This window comes from Prinia subflava, chromosome 23 (genome assembly GCF_021018805.1).
Source record: "Prinia subflava isolate CZ2003 ecotype Zambia chromosome 23, Cam_Psub_1.2, whole genome shotgun sequence".
Classification (NCBI taxonomy): Eukaryota; Metazoa; Chordata; class Aves; order Passeriformes; family Cisticolidae; genus Prinia; species Prinia subflava.
The window spans coordinates 1646625-1667302 of NC_086269.1; the positions used below are offsets into that span (position 1 = coordinate 1646625).

Sequence of the window (20678 nt, forward strand, 5' to 3'; positions counted from 1 at the left end):
CGACGGGGCGGGCGATGATTGGCTGCCGAGCGGCGGGCGTGCGCCGGGCAGTGATGGCGGGCGGTGATTGGCTGCCGAGCGGCGGGCGTGCGCCGGGCAGTGATGGCGGGCGGGCGGCGGGCGGTGACGGCGGCGCTGCTGGCGCTGGGCTCGGTGGTGCTGGCGCTGGCGGCCGCCGTGCTGCTCCGCGCCTTCGTCCTGCGAGCCCCGGCCGGGGTTCCGCGGCTCTGGGCACGGAGCGCCGGCACCGCCTCCCTCAGCGCCGGCGAGCGGCGGGAGCTCAAGGAGGCGCTGCGAGGTGAGGGGGCCCGAGCGCTGCGAGCCCCCCTCGCCCCGGGACTGGCCCCTCCTGAGGGGGAGCCGGGCCGCGGGGGGACGGGTGTGGAGGCGGCCGCTCCCCAGGTGCTTTCCCTGGGAGGAACCCAGGTGTTGGCTCCCAGCAGGACTAAGGAAGTGATTGAAAATCTGTGCTGAGCACTGCCGAGGCCACACCTCGAGCGCCCTGTCCAGTTCAGGAGGGGCTGGAGCGTGTCCAGGGGAGGGAGCGGAGCTGGGGAAGGGTCTGGAGGATCCCGAGGGAGCTGGGGAAGGGTCTGGAGGGTTCTGAGGGAGCTGGGGAAGGGTCTGGAGGGTTCTGAGGGAGCTGGGGAAGGGTCTGGAGGGTCCTGAGGGAGGTGGGAAGGGTCTGGAGGATCCTGAGGGAGCTGGGGAAGGGTCTGGAGGATCCCGAGGGAGCTGGGGAAGGGTCTGGAGGATCCTGAGGGAGCTGGGAAGGGGCTCAGCCTGGAGAAAAGGAGGCTCAGGGGGAATTTCTGGCTCTGCACAGCTCCTGACAGGAGGGGGCAGCCGGGGGGGATTTGGGATCTCATCCCAGGGCACAGGGACAGGAGGAGAGGGAACGGCCTCAGGCTGTGCCAGGGCAGGCTCAGGGTGGGCAGCAGCAGGAATTTCCTCATGGAAAGGGCGCTCAGGCCTTGGAAGTGCCCGGGGAGGTTTGGAGTGCCCGTCCCTGGAGGTGGCACTGAGTGCTCAGGGCGGGCACCGGGCACAGCTCGGACTCGATGATCCCAGAGGGATTTTCCACCCTCAGCCATCCTGTGGTTCTCCTCAGCTCTTGCCCTGTGTTGATTTTCTCCACCGTTTCCTGCTCGTACACAGAATTTTGCCAGACACCCATGACGGTGTTTCCAGACATCCCTTTGTCCACTGGATAAGTCACTGTCGGGATTTTCTTCCTTTTCTTGTTCTTGCTCACCACTGCTGTGACCAGTCCTGGGCTGTTTGTGCTGTCTGACGTAGAAGATTTGAGGGTTTTAGCTCTCAGTAGGGCTGGCACTGTGCAGGAAACCACAATCTGGCACCGAGTGATAAAACCCTGTGTGTAAACCTCATACCTTTGCTGCTTCGTGGGATTTATTGCCTAGCAAATCATGTTTGCATTCTTTTTTTAATGGGAAAATGAAGGCTCACAATAGATTTTTGTGTTAATTCATGAATCACACGACCTCAAAAGAATCCCTAACCTCTCCTGGCAGCTGCTGTTTGGAAAGGCAGCTGGGACTGAGTTATTCCCATGTTCTGCAGGACAGGGACTGGATGTTGGAAAGCCTGTTTAAATGACAGGCCAGGCCAAACGGGCCAACAGAAGCCCTGTTTGTTTATATAGGTTAATTTATAAAGCAGTATGGAGGTGTAATAACCATCACAACCCGCCTTGCTCTTGAGGAAGAACCTTGGACTGCCAACTCAGCTGCCTGTTCAGCTGCCAGAGGAGTCTGTGGCTCTGGGGAATCGGATCACCCAAGCAAATTGCAGCTGCTCCTGGACAGTAGCAGCTCTAACAATATCATTCAACACTTCAGCAGGAAGAGTGGAGTCAAATTATCTGGGGAGATACCTTGGCTGAGCTGTTGGGAAACGCTGGTGGCTGCATTGCAGGGCCCAGCTGAAGCACATCAGTCTTTTTTTTGGTCGTGGCTGCTCGTGCTGTGCTGTGAAATAATGTTTAAAGCCTGGAAAAACACTCAGGAGCATAAATGTACTTCCCCTTTTCAAGTGCAATTTGAGATTTGTTTGATTTTGGTGCTGAGTGATTCCTGTTCTGTGTTTCTTTGAAGGGGCCATTAAAATCCCAACTGTGTCCTGGTCTCCAGAGGATTTGAATACAACTGCCATGGCAGAATTTGGGAGTTACATTCAGAAAGGTACTGAGCTTTCAGTCTTGGCAATCTCTGCTGCTCTATTTCATTTACACAAACAAATTGAAGAGAGCACGTCTCATTCCTGAATAAAAGAGAACAGATATTTATATTTTTCCTGTAGAAAGGCCTGTCAGAAATCTCACACGTGTGTCCCCTTTGCAGCAGTGGTTTGGGGGTTTCAGTGGCCCCAAAAGGTTCAAAGGACTTTTTGTAATGATGGGGTTTGGTCCTTGAGATGGTTCAATGCCATGAAAAAATAAAAAGAGGATGACTGCTGCTGTTTCAACCTAATTTTTTGGCAGTTCCATCATTGCTCCCTGCAAAAGAACTGCAGCACTGCTGAACAAGAATTCTGGTTTTGTTTAGGAGAGTTTCAAATCCCAAGTGAGATGGATTGGTAAAAGTGTGACAACTTCTCTGCTGTGGCCACTCTTATTTACAGTCCCCCCCTGCTGCTATCTAGCTGACAACTCTCTGGGATAATACTAAAATCACCCATTATTGCTAATTTTTTCTTTCACACATCTCTTTAATTTTTTTTTTCTTAACAGTCTTCCCGGCTGTATTTTCTTCAAAGTTCATCCAGCATGAAATAGTAGGGAAATACAGCCACCTGCTCACAGTGCAGGGCTCTGCCCCTGGCCTGCTGCCCTACATGCTGCTGGCACACATGGATGTGGTGCCTGCTGCCCCCCAGGGCTGGGATTTCCCTCCTTTCTCAGCTGCAGAGCACGGAGGTTTCATCTATGGACGAGGAACGCTGGATAACAAAAACTCTGCTGTTGTACGTGTGCTTGGTAAAGTCCTTCTGCAGAGAGATCTCAAGGTTAACTTTCCCTGAGGTTCTCCTTGGGGTTGCTGTTCCCCAAGGTGCTCAGGGTTCCCCCAGGGTTGCTGTTCCCTGGGAGTTTCCCCTGGGTTGCTGTTCCCAGAGTTAATCAGGTTTTCAGGCTTCTCTTCGCCCTGGGTGTTTCACACCAGAGGTAGAGACGACAAACTGAGTCTGCTGGTGCACATTTCCAAGGTTGTTTATTCTTCATTATCTCAGTTCTTTCTCAGCTCTGTGAGGCGTCCCCAGCAGAGCAGGACTGGGCAGGTCAGAGAGCCCCACACCTTATGTACAGTACCCCTGACCCAACCACTGTCCACAATGAACTTTTTATTTACAAAATTGTACCAATACCTACTACCTATGCTAACATGTCATTTCTACTCTAAACCAATCTCTAAAACCCAACTCAGCACAAGATGGGGGATGAGAACAAGAACAAGGAGCACAGGGGCCACTCCCCAATTCCTCCATCTTGTCTCTTCAGCCCCATATACTAAAAATCCTCAATTCTACAATTACATTCTATGATAAACTAAATACTGCTTATTTTGAATTCTCCCAGCTTGTGATTCCTCACACACTGTGGGCATTCACTGCCATGGCAGGGATCAGAGGCAGTGCCCTCCTGGGCTCTGTGTGAGGCTGCCTGAGCCCCCTGGACAGATCCCAGACCCCCTGTCCGGTCTCCAAACCCTCCAGGGTGGCCACAGGGATGTTCTAGACTCCGACAAGAGAGCCTGGGAGAGGCAGAGGGGAGCAATCCATCCCCTTGGAATTCTCTGGGTTGTCTCTCTCACCCCTCTTTCTGTGAGGGAGGAATTCCTGCTCTGGAGAAATTCCAAGTGCTGTTCATCCCAGCTGTTCCTTGTATGGGTCAGAGTGATCGCTGTTACTGAAGGGAAGAGGGTTAAAACTCGTGGAGAATCAGGGGAATCACATTCACAGATGTATTTGGGGAAATGCCAGTTTAAAGTTTTATGGCACAGCTTACCCACAGAAGCTGTGGCTGCCCCATCCCTGCGAGTGGCCAAGGCCAGCTTGGAGCAAGCTGGGATAGTGGAAGTTTCCCTGCCTGAGCTTTAAAGTCCCTTCCAACCCAAACCAGTCCATAATTCTCTGACAAATGCTATGTTTGAAACCAGGGATAGACCTTTTCCCAGTTCCCAGGTGTCACAGAGCCACTCCAAGCCAAAATTTGCCCTTTGAAAAGGCTTGAGTTTCAAATTAAATACTTTATAAAACAGAATAGACAACCCTGCATCTTTTATCCTGCCCGTGGCAGAACAAAGAGCTGCTGTACTAAACACATTTGGGAGGAATGGATTCAGAAAAGATTGATCTGGGAAAGATTCCTCATTGGGAAAAGGTTGATGGAGAAATTAATGAGGAAAATGTCCCTTTGTGGCTTTGATGATGGTTTCTGTGGCAGCCCTGTATTTAAATTTGAACAGATGTTTAGTGTCACGCAGGCCACACTCCTAGAAAGTTTCAGGATATTTAATCATCAATTTCAAAGCCTTGAAACTTAAATGGTGCTTCACTCTGCTGTGAATTGCACACATAACTCCACAAATGGCCAAAAAAAAATCAGCAATTTCAGTGAACATGGCAAAAAATGGGGGCTGACAATATAGAGGTGGTATGTGAAAAATTAAGAAATTTAAATTGAAAAACAGAGATGGAATAACAGAGCAAAGGTATTGGGGTTTTTTAATATATTGCCACAGCAAATGGTAGATTTGATTTCTCATTCTTCAGATTAAGTTTCTTGTTCTGTTCCTGTCATCTTGGCACTTCTTGTACAAATGCTGCTCCTTAAACTCCCTGGGTTTGGTAGCTCCCGTGGGAGCCAGTCTGGCACTGTGAGAGAACAGTGAATTCCTTGGATAATTCTCACTCCATGGGGCTCCCTGTGCAGTTTGTCCCTGAGCCAGCTGCTCTGCGTTTCATGTCCCTACCCTGACACCTGTCAGAGCATTACTGATCAAAACCAAAAAACCAAAAGACATTGCAGTGTCTTTTCCAAGAAATGGGAATATCCTCAGTGGGAGCTGGAGGAATCAAAGCTTAGCTGTGAACAGCACCAGGGCTGTGAAAGCATCACAATTCTCTTCCATCCCACTGCTTTCTGTTGCATTTATTCTCTTTGTTACCACGCAGGGGTGTTTCAACACCTTCTGCTTTTCCTGCAGGGCATCCTGCAAGCTCTGGAATTTCTGCTGAGGAGGAATTACAGACCCCGCCGCTCGTTCTATGTTGGCATTGGCCACGATGAGGAGGTATTTTCTTTCCTTTCCTTTGAACAACAACCTGTCTGCATTGTTCCTGTAGGTAACAAGGCTTAATTTTGAAACGCTCTTTAGCTGGAAGGTCTTTCCTGTTTTTCTTGGTTCTCTGGGGAGATACTGTGTCAGGCCCCAGGTCACAGTTATGTATTGATTGTGTGGCTTGGAGTGACACTCACAAAGGGTTTGGTGTGATGAGCAAAGAGAAAAGAACACCACAGGGTGTCACTTCAAATTCTTTTCTGCAAGGAAGGTGCAGCAGGAATCTCATTTTGGAGACAGAAAAAACTGGGTTGGGATTCTCATCGTTGTGCCAAATGTTCAAGAAGAGCTGGCAAAAATGTTCCAGTGGTACAGAAAGACAGGAGAGGTGAGCTTGGTTATGCACTGTCAAAATATAAAGACAAAGAATTATTAATAGTTGAAATAAATTTCTTATTTGCAATGCAATTGCTTATCTGTGGAGTTTATAGCTCTGAGATATGAAAATGAAAGCAGCAGTCAGTGACTCATCAATGAGAGCACTCCTCATCACGGATATAAATTCATCTGCTATCAGGCCATTAACAATCTCCAATTAATTTTCCTGGAAGAATCTTTTACGGTTGCTCTGGAGCTGTTCCCCAGGGGCCCTCGTGCATTCTTTGTGCTGTAGCCAGCAGCAAGGTGTTCTCCAGTTTTCCTGGGAATGTTCTGGATGTGCTCAGTTGCTGTGCCTGTGTCCCGCAGGTGTCTGGGCTGAGGGGAGGCAGGAGGATTGCGGCCCTGCTGGAGGCCAGGGGGGTGAAGCTCTCCTTCGTGCTGGATGAGGGCAGCGCCGTGCTGGACGGGGTCATCGCGGGTGTCACCAAGCCTGTGGCAATGTAAGAGCGACCCCCGTGAGCTGAGCCACCCCCAGTCATTAATTAGTGACAAATGACATTGCTGATGCCACTACAATGTAAGAGCGACCCCTGTGATTGTGATCCACTCCCAGTCATTAATTAGTACAAATGACATTGCTGATGCCACTACAATGTAACAGTGACCACCATGGACATGATCCACTCCCAGTCATTAATTAGTGACAAATGACATTGCTGATGCCACTACAATGTAACAGTGACCACCATGGACATGATCCACTCCCAGTCATTAATTAGTGACAAATGACATTGCTGATGCCACGACAATGTAACAGCGACCACCATGGACATGATCCACTCCCAGTCATTAATTAGTGACAAATGACATTGCTGATGCCACTACAATGTAAGAGCGACCCCCGTGGGTGTGATCCACTCCCAGTCATTAATTAGTGACAAATGACATTGCTGATGCCACTACAATGTAACAGCGACCACCATGGACATGATCCACTCCCAGTCATTAATTAGTGACAAATGACATTGCTGATGCCACTACAATGTAACAGCGACCCCTGTGATTGTGATCCACTCCCAGTCATTAATTAGTGACAAATGACATTGCTGATGCCACTACAATGTAAGAGCGACCACCGTGGACATGATCCACTCCCAGTCATTAATTAGTGACAAATGACATTGCTGATGCCACTACAATGTAAGAGCGACCCCCGTGAGCTGAGCCACCCCCAGTCATTAATTAGTGACAAATGACATTGCTGATGCCACTACAATGTAACAGCGACCACCATGGACATGATCCACTCCCAGTCATTAATTAGTGACAAATGACATTGCTGATGCCACTACAGAGTGTTCTCAAGACGTGTTGGAGCTGCAGCAGAGGCACAAAGTGCAAGGCAGGAACCTTCAGCTTCTTCCTGCTGCCCACACAGCCGTGCTGACAGAGACACAATGTTCCTCTGAGCATTTTAATTCTGTGCTGTGGAGCTCTGCTGGCTGGAGAAGCAGCCCAAACATCCATCCTGCAAAGATCTAAACACCGTGTTAATGATTTGTTGTTGCTGCTTGAGTGGTTTTTATCACACTAAAACTATGCAGAGCAGTTAGTTTTATCTACAGTCTGTGCAGTGCGTGTTTGGAATTGCGTTAGTCATCTATTTGTTAATTAATTGATTAATTTATCATTGTCCAGGATTGCTGTCACAGAAAAAGGTTCAATGACACTGAACTTCACTGTGGAAAAAGAGCCAGGACATTCATCCTTCCCTCCTAAGGAGACAAGTATTGGCATTCTGGCAGCAGCCATGTCCAGGTGAGAGCTTCACTGTCACCAAGTGTCAAAAACTGTCAAAAAACCTCCTAAATCACTGATATGTGACTTTTTAAATACTTGTCTTTAGAGTCTATTTCAAACTGCTGTTCTATATTTGAAATTGCAGTTTATAGCTCACTTTGAAGGGCAGAAATGCAGCTCCCAGCCAAGGAACAATTGCCAGGTGTCTGCAGAGTCACTTCAGCTGTTCCAAGTGTCAGGCAATTCTTCAAAAGCAAGACAAGTGCTGCCCTAATTCACTCTGTAGCAACAGAGATCCCTTTGTTTGGGTGGCAGGATTTCTCTGGAATTTGTTCCTGCACATCCCTGCTACCTCAGCTGGGAGTTCTCCAAGCCAATGAACATGGAATAAAGTCATATTATACAGAAATTATCTCTGTACATCTCTCTGTAGATATCAAGTAATACAGATTTTAGAAAATCTCAGTAAGTCCAGACATGGTGGGATTTGTGTGCTATTTTCCTGGTTTTCCATGTATTTCTAGGAGCCAGGCTTTGGGATATTTCTCGGGTGTTTCTCAAAGGAAATCTTTGGGCTGGAATGCCCAGAAATCCGTGGAGCTGTGCCTGCACAGGAGAGCAGGGCGTGATTGCTTCTCCAACAACAGGAATGCATCTCACAAATCAAACTCCTGACGTCCTTCTGGAGCAGTAACAGCCAGAGAATTGGAGAATTGGAGAAAAAAAAAAGGTTTTTTACCTTTCTAATGTTGATTTGTTTCGTAGGCTGGAGCAGAATCCTCTGCGCAACCTGTTTGGCCACGGCCCAGAGCTCATGACCATGGAGCACCTCGCAGCAGAGGTGAGGAGAGAGAGGATTTCACTCCCAAATTTCCACAGGAGTAACCCAGTGAAGAATTTAGAGCACAGGCACGTAGAAAGGATAAAAAAAAAGCTGATTTTTCTCCCAGATTATTGTTTCATCCATATTCAAGTGACCCCACCGCGCTCTCGACAAATAAAAACTTTCTGATCTGTGGTTTTGTTTCTTCCCCTTAGTTCAGGTTTCCTCTCAACATCATCATGAGCAATTTGTGGCTGTTCTCACCTATTGTCAGCAGGTAAGAAAAGAGATCCCTGATAATCATCCCCAGCTTCTCACCCTTAAAAGATGAAGCCGTTTCTAATCTTCCCAGGAAATCAGTTATTTTATAGTTTAGATAATTCAGTGGTTTCCTGTTAATAACCACTTTGTTAATTGACTAAGCCATCCTTCAGTTTATTGCCTGTGGAATTATGGTGCTTATTTTATAGCAATATTCAGCTTATTGAAAACTTCTGTTTATTTGTTTCTATTTTTGTAGAGTCCTTGCCTGGAAACCTTCCACCAATGCCTTGATCCGAACGACCACTGCAGTCACCCTGTTTAATGCAGGGATCAAGGTACTTTATTTGGGTTTTTCTCCATGTAATTATGTTGAGGACATTTAATTTCCATCTATTTATATCCAGTTATAAGATCAGTGTGGGCCCTGTGTGGTGCCACAGTCTCATTCTTACCTCAGATGTGGCTTGGATTTGAAAATCACTTCCTTTCAGAAGTACCTGATCTCTGTCCACCACTGTTCAAATTGTTAATAAAATTAACAATAAAAACAACAAATTGTTAATAAAATATTAACAATAAAATATTGTTAATATTTTAGGACAGCCAAGAAAAACGTGTTTTCTGCATAATCCCATAAAGTATCAAAGGCAATATTTGAAACTGTCACCATCACAAACACTTCCCTGGCTCAGACATTTGTAGCACAGGTCTGGGGTTTGCCTTAAGTGAGTTAAAAGTGCCCCTTGGACTGAGACAGAACAGGCAGATCCTGCCCTGATGAGGAAATGGAGCTGTCTAGAAATATTGGAGCCCTGGGAAGCAACCAGGCTGCGTTTGGTGTGTCCTGAAAAATCTGAAATCATCACTGGACAGGAGAAGAGGCAGTGGCTGAACAGTGACACGGAGTGGCCAGGAGGGAAGTGACACCCTGGTTCCTTGGGGTTTTTTTTTAAAGATGATGTATTTTTTTGTTTAATGAAGTTGTAAATACTCAGTCTGTAGATAAGAAGAGTTATGTGTTCAATAAAAATTATTTGTTAAGCAACTTACATTTACCTGAATATGAACCATGTAATGTGACAGTGAGGTAAAAATATCACTTAATAAAATCCAGAGTTTCAGAATTTCTCACTATAAATTTTCTGAAGGGAGAGGGTTTAGCTCAAGATAAAAACTTCTATATAAGTAACAGCTAACTTCATTTTTGTTGATTTGATGAATATTTGTTTGTGTACTTTTCTGTGTTTGACAAAAGATTTACAGTGTTTTAACACAGACAGAGACATCACACTTGGTGGAAAAGTGCAGCATCTGAGGCCAGGAGTTCTCAGTTTGCAGTTGGCATTTCAATCTGGTTTTCACTCATTTTTAACCTTTGGCCTTTGCTTTTTCCCAGGTGAATGTCATCCCCTCCTCTGCCAGAGCCACGGCGAACTTCAGGATCCACTCAGCTGAGACGGCTGCTGAGGTGCCCCTGCTCAGCCCCCTCAGCTCCTGAGGGATCCTCTGGGATCCTGGATCCTCCTGGATCCTCTGTGGGCTGGAATGGGAGCCTCAAGGATTGTCCCTGGGAGAGTTTGGAAATCTTGCACACTTCAGGAGCTCTGGCAGGCCTGTCCAGCCCAGGGAAATGCTGTCAGTACAAAACATCTCCCCTCCCCAAGCCTCTGCTGGAAGTTTCTCTCTCTGGAGTATTTGGATGCTGTAATTTCCAAGAGCAGCAGGCTGAGCCCCTGCCTGCCAGGGCTGAAGCAGTTCAGGTGTACCTTGAGACAGAGATGTGCATCTGATTAAAAAATCAGCTCAAGTGTCAGCCACGCACTCAGAGAGGAGGAGAGGCTGACACACTCGGCCTGTGCTTGCAGCCACAGCTGCCAGTTCACAGACAGATGTTTTCTGGAGAGCTGAACATCTGCTGATGTCTCTAAGGGCTGCTTCCTCATTTCTTGTGCTCATTTTGCCTCTGTTTCACCCACAGGTGCTGGAGGCAGTGAGGAACACCATTGCTGATGACAGAGTGAAGATTGATGTGGTGGAGGCCTTTGACCCCCTGCCCATCAGCCCGTGGGATGAGCAGACTTTTGCAGTCCACGTTTTTCAAAGAACCATCCTGGACACTTTCCCAGATGTTGACAGTGTAGTCCCAGGTGACAGCAGGCACATGATGATTTTTATTTCCTCTCCTACTTTTCCCTCCCCCAGCACTGCCTTGTTTCCATTTGCTGTGTACTCCTCCACCCCAGCTGTTAACTACTGGAAACAGCTGTTTTTTCCTCTTTTTATTCCGTTCCCTCTCTATGCTTTTAAAAGTTTTAATGTTGTTTTTTAGTAGTGGAAGTAAGAAAGCAAACAGGAAGCTGACAGAAACAATGAGCCTTGAATTGGGCTCTCTGCACATACAAAGCAATCTCTTCAGGGAAGAAAGGAACTGTGAGGCAGAGGAGGAGGTCTTCTTGCTTTAGTTCTTCTTTTATTGTTTTCATAGCTGGCAAAGCCATTCCTGCTTTTCTGTATTGTTCCTTATAATCCCAGCCCCTTCCCTTTCTTACAGCTCCTCCCTAGCTCTGTAGTTGTTGAAGTTTGCAGGTTAAATTTTTGTGGAGGCTGAGTTCAGAGCTGTTCTTGGGTTGAGCTGTGTTCAGCTCCTGTTCCTGAAGGAGACAACGTTCTCCAGGATGCACCAATCCATGATTCCAGCGATGCTTTTGGTGCAGGCAGTGCAGGACTGTCATAATTTGCTTTTCTCCTGGGGAAAGGTGGGTCACTTTTTAAACCTCGATTGTTCCCTTCCTGCAGAACAAACCTGAGGTTTGTTTTCCAGGCACGTGCATTGGAAACACGGACAGCAGGCACTTCACCAACATCACCAAGGCCATTTACAGGTTCAACCCTGTGCTCCTCAGGCAGGATGATCTCCCCAGGTACTGAGCTCTGCCCAGGGAGAGGGAAGATCCATCAGCAGTGGGCAGAGGGAATCCCAGCCTGCTGTGCCTTGGCCGTTTCCTGCAGATTTGGGTGCTGGGGATGGAAATTACCCTGGCAGTGTCAGCCCTGGCTCTTTGCTCCTTCAAATGCAGGCAGGGCCCATTTAGGGGTTTGGTTCAGTGGTGGATCCTGTGTGTGCTGCAGCAGTGTCAGAGGTGCTGTTCTGATAGTTGGCCTTGTCCTGCAGATATATCCACATATTTGGACACTTGCCACTCTGAATTGATTTGAAATTTCCTCATAACAACATCATCATGCAAGGGATTGTTTGCTTATTTAGATTTCTCATTTTTTTTGAGGTGCAGATGATGCAGAAATTGAGTGTTCTGGCTGTGCAAGACAGAAATTACCAAGAAATGGGCCATTGGGATTTTTTCCAGCTCAGATTTTTAGATTTTTTCCAGACTTAGCTGTTGGGCTCTGAGCCTTTGGAGCAGTTTGGGTTGGTCACAGTGCAGATTTTGGTCCATATTGCTGTTTTTTTGTTGTGCAACAGCCAAGCAGGGTGCTGGGTGTGTGCAGCTGGGTCAGAAATTCCCCCTGGACTGAAAAATACCCGTTTTCTTTCAGGATCCATGGGCTGAATGAGAGAATCTCCATTGAGAATTACGAGAGGCAGGTGGAGTTCCTGTTTCAGCTGATCAAGAACTGTGACATTGAGACACTTCCAGAGCCCCACGCCAGCTCCCACGAGCTCTGAGAGAGCTGAGGGAAGAGCAGCAGCAGCAGCAGGTGGACTGTGGGACAGAGGGGGCTGAAGATGCAGTTGTGTCTTGTGTATTCAGCTACAGCTGGAATTTGTTGGGGTTTTTTTATATTCTGGTTTACATACAGATGGAAAAAGGGCTGGTGGTGTGATAGGAACCTGGCAAAACCCCACAAATAACCCTAATTTCTGCTCTCTGTGGTCTGATGTGCAGCCATTAATCTGACAGTAATTTCTTTCAGCACTTTAAGCCTGTGAAATTGGTAATCACTAAGAGATCTAAGCAATAATCAGCAGTCACTCGCCACTAGAAGGTGAATCCTGTGGGCTTTTGACAAATTCTTTAAGGTGAATGGATCTCCCTGGGGTGAGGGAAGCTCTCAGGGAGGGTTTGTGACGTGGTGAAAGGGTTCCTGTCACTGCCACAGCCACGCTGAGGGGTTCTTGCACTGCTGCTGGGCATGGGCAGCTCCCAGGGGTTTTCCAGGGGTTTTTCCCAGGGGATTCTCCCGGGGATGCCCTCACCAGCAGCCCTGGTACTCTGAGCCAGTGTTCACTCCATGGCTGCACTGATTCCTGGCTCTCTTTTCAGGTACTCCACAACTTGCACGTTGTTGTAACTGAGGAGGTGCTGAAAACTTTCCTTTCCCATCATTTTAGTGATGATTTTTTTGCCCTCCCTCACTCAGGGCGTGGCTCAGGGTGTGTTGTGCAATTGGGTGTCAGGATAAGGGATTGCAGCTTTAAATGAGGAATTAAATCCCTGTCGTCTGCTCATCTCTTTTCTGTGAATCACTTCATGCTTCTCCTTTGCTCTTCTGAGAACTGGACTGTGAAAAATGTGAAGCCCTTCGGTTTCTTCCAGTTCAGAGGGATCAGAGGTTTGTTCCTTCACTGCCAGGGCAAAAATTTCCATTTTCCTGCTCATTTTTTTGGGAATCCTGGGGTAGGCAGGCCATGGATGTTGACTCTGCTTCATCTTGCACTTCTTGCCTACCCATGACAGCACTAAAGGGCTCAGCCTTCTTTTGGCCTTGACAGTTGTGGTTACCAGTATTAATTAGACAAATAATTTATTTAATCAGTTATTTAAATTAATTCTATCAATTAATAGTTAACAGATGTTAGCCAAAGAAAAGCCTGAGAGCTGCTGTGTGACAGTGACAGTGTCCGTGCTGCAGGGACCAGTGCAGCTGCTCCTGCTGCACAGATGTGTCTGTTTTTCAGAGCTTCAATTATGCACTGGAATGGGTGGATGTTCTGCTCTAAATTCATACTGTGAAATGTGCTGGAATGTACAGGAAATACCCTGAAATGTATCCTGAAAAACACTGATGGAACTGTGATTCCAATTCTTTCCGTTCACCGTTCGTTTGTAGTTTGATCTTATCACTGTGGCCAGAGGGCTCCAAATGTATCACCTACTGAATAATTGAAACAAAACTGACAGTTTCATCTAATAAAACGAGGAATGTGAATTCTTTTCTGATGATTATTGAATCTTTTTATGTAGCTATGTAATTGCAGTGAAGTCATTTCCACACCTGAGCAATCCATAAAGTTTCCATCAAAACAAACCCACCTCTTTTCCAGCCAGCTTTGATCTTTGCTCTGTTTTCTGTGCAAAATCAGCTCACCCTGGCCAGGCATTGTTGGGCAGTAAAGAGTTTGCATCTTTTCTGGTTTGCTGCACTTTGTGATTTGTTCAGCCACGTGTTCTGGGGCTCTTTTGTGGAGGTGTCACTGCTCCTGTGAGCTCCTGTGTGCAGGCACAGCAAAAGTGATGTGTCAGGGCACAGCACTGAATGGAACCCAGCCCTGGCAGTGGGAGGTGCAGAGAAGGGTTTGTTGTCGTTGCTTTTTCTCTGGCAAATCTCTGTCAAACTGAGTTTAAAGCCTTTGCTTTGGCTGTGGCTGTATGGGGTCAATGTTGTTTAATTGCTGATGGTTGTGCTGCCAGTCAGAGGGACTGGAAAAATGGGAAAACAGGGAGAAAATGGGGAAAATCTCATGAGAGAGCACAGGTTGTGAAAATCCTGACCTGGGTCGTGCTGTTGTGGTGTGGAAGGAGGGATTTGTACCAGCAAATGTATCCTGAAGACATAAAACATCCTTTATATTCTGTAATCTTCCCACAACCCTCACCCCTGTCCTGGTGAGAATCACATCTTTAAAGGAAGAAGTCTCATTTTGCTGCTGAAGGAAAAGTGAAGGGCAGAGGGTGCTGGGGAGGCAGGGCTGGGCTGGCAGCTCCTGTGTGGATGTGAGCCATGAGATTTGGCCGGGGCAGCTCCTTGCAGAGCTCATTAAGTGCTGCTCATCAGCCAGGCCAGGGATCTTGCAGTGCCTCTGCACTGGGGACGTGCTCAGCAGAGCTTTGCTGCAGCCTCAGGGGCCACTGGAGTGCTTCAAGCAGACCCTGTCCTGCAGGATCCACTGGGGAAACAGCACATTCCCACTTTTACCCATTTTCCCTGTCACTTCTGATGATTATCCCTGCTTTTTCCATGGGGCAGCTTTGCCTCCGTGTTCTTAAGCCTCTTTATTCATCACATTTGCTGCCAGGTCGTGGTTGTGTGACAATTCCAGGGAGTCACTCAGTGCTTGGTGCCTGCACACCCCTCCTGACAGAGCAGGGCTCTTCTCACCCCATTTCTGTTTCTGGAAATGTCACTTCTCCTAAGCAGAGTGTGAAATGCACATAAACAATAAGAATAACATGAATGATGCCTTTTCTGCTAGGGTCACCTCCAGCCTTGCATGGTGTGAGCAGAATGCCAAGCACATGATGAAAACACAGATTAATGACTCCTGGAGCTGTTCTTTCTGTGTTGTGGTGAGTCACTGCCTCGAGCAGGGAGAGCAATTACCTCTGACTCAGAGAAGGAAGGAAGAGCCCGATTTTCTGCTCTGAATTCAGGTACCTCACTCATATTGACAGCTACGATTTGAGCTCTGTGTTAGCCCAATTCCAGTGCGTGTTACATCCAAAACAACTCCCTTTTTTCCCTGCTTGTCCCCAAATCTGCAACGCTGATGTTCTTGTGGCAGCACTGGCTCGGAGTGAGGTGTGTGCAGTTGTCAGGCTGCTGTGGGCCAGCTGAGCTGGGCCTGAGGAAAAGGTCACATCCCACACCTGCATTTTCTAAAGAAAGCTCTGTTGCTGGGCCCTCTTGAACAGAACTTGGTTTATTTTCAGCCCCAAGCGGCCGTGGGGAGTTCAGGCTCAGGCCTGGAGGAACAAGGTGTTTACAGAGTCGTTTCCTCCAGCTCTGCATTTGACACTTGGATTCTTGGCTCCTCTTTTGCTGATCCATGTGATGTTCTGTGGAGCTGCTGAAATCCATTTTCTCCAGCAGAAATCATTGAATTGTTTCATGGAGCTCCAAGGGTGTGTGGATCCCTGAAAATCCTGCAGGTGCCTGGCGTGAGGAGTCAGCCCTGACCCAAACTCTGTAGTGAGACCCTCCCAGGGCTGAGTCCTGAACCAGTTTTCACCCAGATTAACCCCAAAGTGACGTGCTGTGAAGATTTCCCTGGATCAGTGCTGTGGATGAGACATCCACTGAGGAATCTGGAGGCTGCTCAGCTGTTTTAGAGGAGCTTTTAGAGAGGAGCACTCCTCACCTGCAGCTCAGCCTGTCACCCTGAATTCTCAGGTTTTCAGTGTTCTTCTCACTGCTGCCTGAACCCTGCACAAATCCTTGCCAGATCTATTAAATCCTCACTGGCGCTCTGGAACTCTCACAGGATTTTTATCCCTTCAGTCCCCAAATTCATAGATAGAATAGATCTTCATAGAACATACAGTACTTTCCAAGCTCCCTCTACTCCTCTCCAAATCTCCCAGTTTTTGAAACTGAAGTAGTTAATCAGTTAGGGATGCTTATCTCACTAGTAAAATTTTTTCAATACCTTCTCATATCAAATCTTCAAAACCAATTGTAGGTAATAGCTTTGCTTCAGCTGTGGCTCCTGAAATTCCCATGCCTGTGAAATATGCACTCCCTTGAGCACTGCCTAGCTAAAGAATTGTGGATTTTAGAAGTCATGTCAAGGCAGGCTCTGTGTTGATTTAAAAATACAACAGAAAGATTACTGTGAATGGTTTTATCTATGTTCTATGAATCAACTCTATGCTCTTGAATCAGCCACTCAGGGATGTGCTGCTGCGAGGTCTCTGTGGCACTAGCAGCTCTGTGCCACCACCCCAGGGCTGCCCAGGGAGGGAATTTTCCTGTCCCAGCTCGGGGAGGGCTGTGTGACACCGGAGCGGGGGCTCGGCTCGGCTTTCCTGTCCCACAGAGATAAAGGGCTGTGGTGGGGAAGGGAGGGCCCTGCTCCCTGCAGATCCCTCTGCTGATTGCAGAGCTGACCTCAGAGCTGTGGTGGGGGGCCCAGAGGAAGCTGCAGTCACTTCTCAGCAGGAAGGGAAATGACCACATGGAAGGGTGGTTAGAGGGGACAAAGGGAAAATGCTCTTTGGCACTCGGTGATTTGCCAAGGGCAGGGGGATTTTACAAGTGACATTCAAATCATGCAGCTTTCCCCAGCGTGCTTTCCGTGCCTCTTTTAATTTATGTTTTTAGCCCAGCACAATGGTGTGGTTTATTGCAGCCCTGTAAATACTCAGATCACCTGAATATTTGTGCCTGTCCTTGCACTACAGACATGATCCCGTGGAGGGGCCTGGGTCGGATATTCTGGATCTGATGTCCTTCCACTTGGATTTTTAAATGTTGTTACTGCAGGACTGCCTTGTTGTATGTAAACATGTTAATCCAAAGTCCTGTTTGGGATTTTGGGACATGATGGGGTCTTCATGGAGCAGGAAATAGGGGGGAATTAAGAGATTATTGTGTATTTTTTTATCATCAATCTCTGCTCTGGCCAGCCTCGTGGCATCAGTGTTTTCTTCAGCCCAATTTTGACTATAAATGAATTCCCTCCCAGCCTATAAGTGGAACAAAGCTGACATGTGAGGCACATCCCCAGTGGCCCCTGACAGGTGTCCCTGTCCCTGCTGTCCCACCGCATCCGCTGACCTTGTGCAGCACAGGAAGGCCAGGCCCAGGTGCTCTCCCGTGGCCACCAGCCCCAGGAGGGACCTGCCAGGGGCTGCCCTGTGTTTGTCACCGCAGGCCCAGCACGTGGGGGACACAGGAACACAGCTGGGACCTTGGAAAAAAGGATGGAGATGGGTTTATCTGCTTCCAGGCTGGCAGAACAGAACTTCCTGCCTCTGTGTTTCTCCCCCAGCTCAGGGCCAGCTGCTGGCGTTGTCACCTGCCCGTCACCTGCCCTCGTGAGCTGCTTGTGCCCTGCAGGGACATCTGAAGGGGCGAGTCCTGCTCCATAACCTGCTCAGATTTGGTTTCCTGCTTGCAAGGAATTAAGAAGCCAAAGATCCTTCAGGATCCTTGCTGAGGAGCAGCTGGGGCTGCATTTAGATCCGTGCCAGGCAGTGATGGAGCCAGGACAGGGAGCAAAGGCACCTCTCAGGGCACTGCCACTTCTATCTCGGGATTTTTGAAGTAGCCAAACCTTTTTATCCTGCTGGATTCTGCTGTGAAATGGGCCCCCGAGTCCAATCCTGGCACTTCAGCAGGGCCACAGTCACATGGCAGCTGTAAAACACGTGGGCACGACATTCCACCAGACATTCCATGATCCAGCACAGCTCAGTGGCCAACTCCTTCCTTTCCAAACATCTCTGTTGCCTTTGCTACCTGCTCCCTGCAATTGGAAACCCAATTTCCTGCCCTTTCATCCTCTGCTTTTTTGATCTCAGCCTGGCTGCTGGGGGTTTTATCTATTTCTGTTTTCCTGTCTCAGGCAGCTTTTGTCCCCACACTTCCTGAGCCTGCAGCTGGGGAGCAGCGAGGTCACATTTGGGTGCACGTTGGTTTTTTTGGGGAGGTGAGGGAAGAATGGAGGCTCCATCCTGGGGGAGGGATGGATTTTCCAAGTCAGGAAGGAAAGGTGAAGGTGGAAGCAGAGCCTTGCAGCCAGGTTTGTTTGGACAGAGAATGGAGTTGCCTGGAGCTGAGATGTGCCTCTGGATGTCTCAGGTTTTCCATGAGGTTTCTTTGCTGGTGGATGTCCTGAGAAGGAGCAAAATGATCCCAAAGTCTCCTCATCCCTTGGAATCCCAGGATGGTTTGGGTTGAAAGGGACTTTAAACTTGTCTGTTCCACCCCTGCCATGGGCAGGGACACCAGGCTGGCTCCCAGCCCCATCCAGCCTGGCCTTGGGCACTGCCAGGGGTCCAGGGGCAGCCCCAGCTGCTCTGGGATAAATCCCAGGGAAGGATTTATCCCAAAATCCCATCCATCCCTGCCCTCTGGCAGTTTAAAGCCACTGCCTCTTGTCCTGGCACTCTCCACCCCTGTAAAAAGTCCCTGATCAGTGCTGCTTTCTCTGACCATCTCCTGTTCTGCTCCACGTGTTCCAGTCACCCTCTTCTCCCAAAGCACCAAACATTCCAGGAAAACACCCGGCTGTGCCCAGTTCCTGACGGGAGCAGGCAGAAGTGAAGCAGCAGAGCCACAGCTTTGGGTCACAATTGCTGCCACGACTGCTCCGGTTTCCTTAAGGAATGAAGTCACCAGCCCCGGGAATGTCCCCGTGTCCCCGTGGGAATGTGGCTCCCGTGCTGCCCTCCCCCCTCACCCGTGTCCCAGCCACCGTCATTGGCCCAGAACTGTCTCCAAGGCCTGGGCTGGGATCACATCATCACCCCGAGCAATAACTCGCTGCTGGCTGTTTCCTGGGAGGAAAGGAAAGGCAGGAAGGAAAAACAACTGCTCAAAATTTCCACTCATGACAAGAAAAAAAAATAAAAATAAAGGAAATAAAAGGAAGGCGTGAATCAGAGGAGCTGGTTCATTCAGGAACACAGAATTCTACAGAGCAGCGAGGACCTGACCTCTGCAGCAGGAGCTTTTATGCTCTTTATTTATTTGTTGTGGGACAGTTTGGCGTAAACAGGGGCAGAGGACGTGACAATATTCCTGAGCTTTTGTTCTGAGCTGCATCAGCCTGGCAGAGGCCTGGAATCAGTGGGTGCCACTGGTGCTCCTTGGCCGGGACCCGGCCGTGGTGCCCCGCATGGGGGGGACCCTGGGAGCACCCCCGGGGGTGGCACCACAGGGCACCTGTGGCCACCTGTGAGCTCCTGGGCCAGGGGGCACAACAGGGCTGCCCCAGCGAGGGATCTCCGGATGGCCCAAAGAGCAGGTAAAGCCACGGGGAGAGGGATGGATGGAGGGATGGATGGATGGAGGGATGGATGGATGGATGGATGGATGGATGGATGGATGGATGGAGGGATGGATGGATGGATGGATGGAGGGATGGATGGATGGATGGATGGATGGATGGATGGATGGATGGATGGATGGATGGATGGATGGATGGATGGATGGATGGATGGATGGATGGGTGGATGGATGGATGGACTGACAGCAGGATGGATGGAAGGACGGACGGCAGAGTGGATGGCAGGACGGACAGACGGAGGGACGGACACACAGCCCGACCGCTCCCGCCCGGTGCGGACTCAGCCGCACGTGACCGCAGGCCCCGCCCCCGCGCCGCCAAAGGGGCGTGGCCTCTCCGCGCCGGGGGCGCGCTCCGCGCCGGGGGCCGGGCCAGACGTGACGCCACACGAGTCCGACCAATGGGAGCGCGGCGCGGCGGGGCGGGCGCTGCTGTCATTGGCCGGCGGTGATGTCAGGGAGGCGCTGGGCGGGGCCCGGCGGGGCAGAGCGCGGGGCGGCGGAGGAACCGCGGGTGCGGAGCGAGCGGCGCCGGGCGGGACCGGCACCGGCACCGGCACCGCGGGGACACGGCACCGGGCAGGACACCCACCGGGCGGGACACCGCGGGGACACGGGCAGCGGTACCGAGGGGACACCGGCGCTTGGCGGGGGCACCGCGGGGACACGGGCAGCGGTACCGAGGGGACACGGGCAGCGGTACCGTGGGGACACCGGCGTTCGGCGAGGGCACCGGCCGGGCGGCAGCTCCGCTCCGCCCCGCGGGGATCCGCTCCGGGGCGCGCGGGGCTCTGCGGCAGCTCCGGCGCTGCGGCAGCGGCCGCGGGAGGAGCCCCGGGCGCGGGGATCGTCCTGCGGGTCCCTCCCGGGCGCCCCTTCCAGAGCGCGGCTCTGCCCCCGCATCCCCCGGCCGAGCCCCTGAGCGTGCCCGGGGTTGGGGAACAGCCGAGGGACAGCGGGGGTACGGCTCGGGCTGAACCTCAGCATCCGCTGATGCGGAATACCGGCTTTCCTCCCGTGTGTTTCAGGTGAGGAACGAGTTCTTGGAGAACCGCGGTAAATCCCGGGCTGTCCGAATGCCAGCCCGCACCCTGCAGCCTGCCCAGCTCCGGGAGTAGCAGCCTTCACTGGGGACCCGC

The 20678-nt window shown here is 49.9% G+C and overlaps 1 protein-coding gene across 2 annotated transcripts; it reads left to right on the plus strand.

Annotated features, from left to right (window-relative positions):
* Positions 1–60: 60 nt before the first annotated feature.
* On the plus strand, positions 61–20651 carry PM20D1 (peptidase M20 domain containing 1). 2 transcript variants are annotated; one of them, XR_010082880.1, is made up of 15 exons: positions 61–298; positions 2118–2204; positions 2753–2985; positions 5226–5312; positions 6048–6181; positions 7380–7499; positions 8247–8322; positions 8520–8581; positions 8825–8903; positions 9965–10036; positions 10547–10715; positions 11390–11489; positions 12124–12285; positions 15002–19498; positions 20568–20651. XR_010082880.1 is itself a non-coding variant. In XM_063418119.1 (13 exons), exons 1-13 carry the CDS (start codon positions 103–105, stop codon positions 12251–12253), a joined length of 1545 nt encoding a protein of 514 aa, XP_063274189.1. In that variant the 5' UTR covers positions 61–102; the 3' UTR covers positions 12254–12456. The 2 variants fall into 2 exon arrangements, 1 of the variants encoding a protein (XP_063274189.1); XM_063418119.1 differs by lacking the exons at positions 15002–19498; positions 20568–20651 and having other exon boundaries at positions 12124–12456.
* The last annotated feature ends 27 nt before the right edge of the window (positions 20652–20678 follow it).

Coding starts and splice junctions, on each gene's coding strand:
- PM20D1 (XM_063418119.1), top strand. CDS start 103: ATGGCGGGCGGGCGGCGGGCGGTGACGGCGGCGCTGCTGGCGCTGGGC. Junction 2,205..2,752: donor TGGGAGTTACATTCAGAAAG/GTACTGAGCTTT, acceptor TTTTCTTAACAG/TCTTCCCGGCTGTATTTTCT. Junction 8,582..8,824: donor TTCTCACCTATTGTCAGCAG/GTAAGAAAAGAG, acceptor CTATTTTTGTAG/AGTCCTTGCCTGGAAACCTT.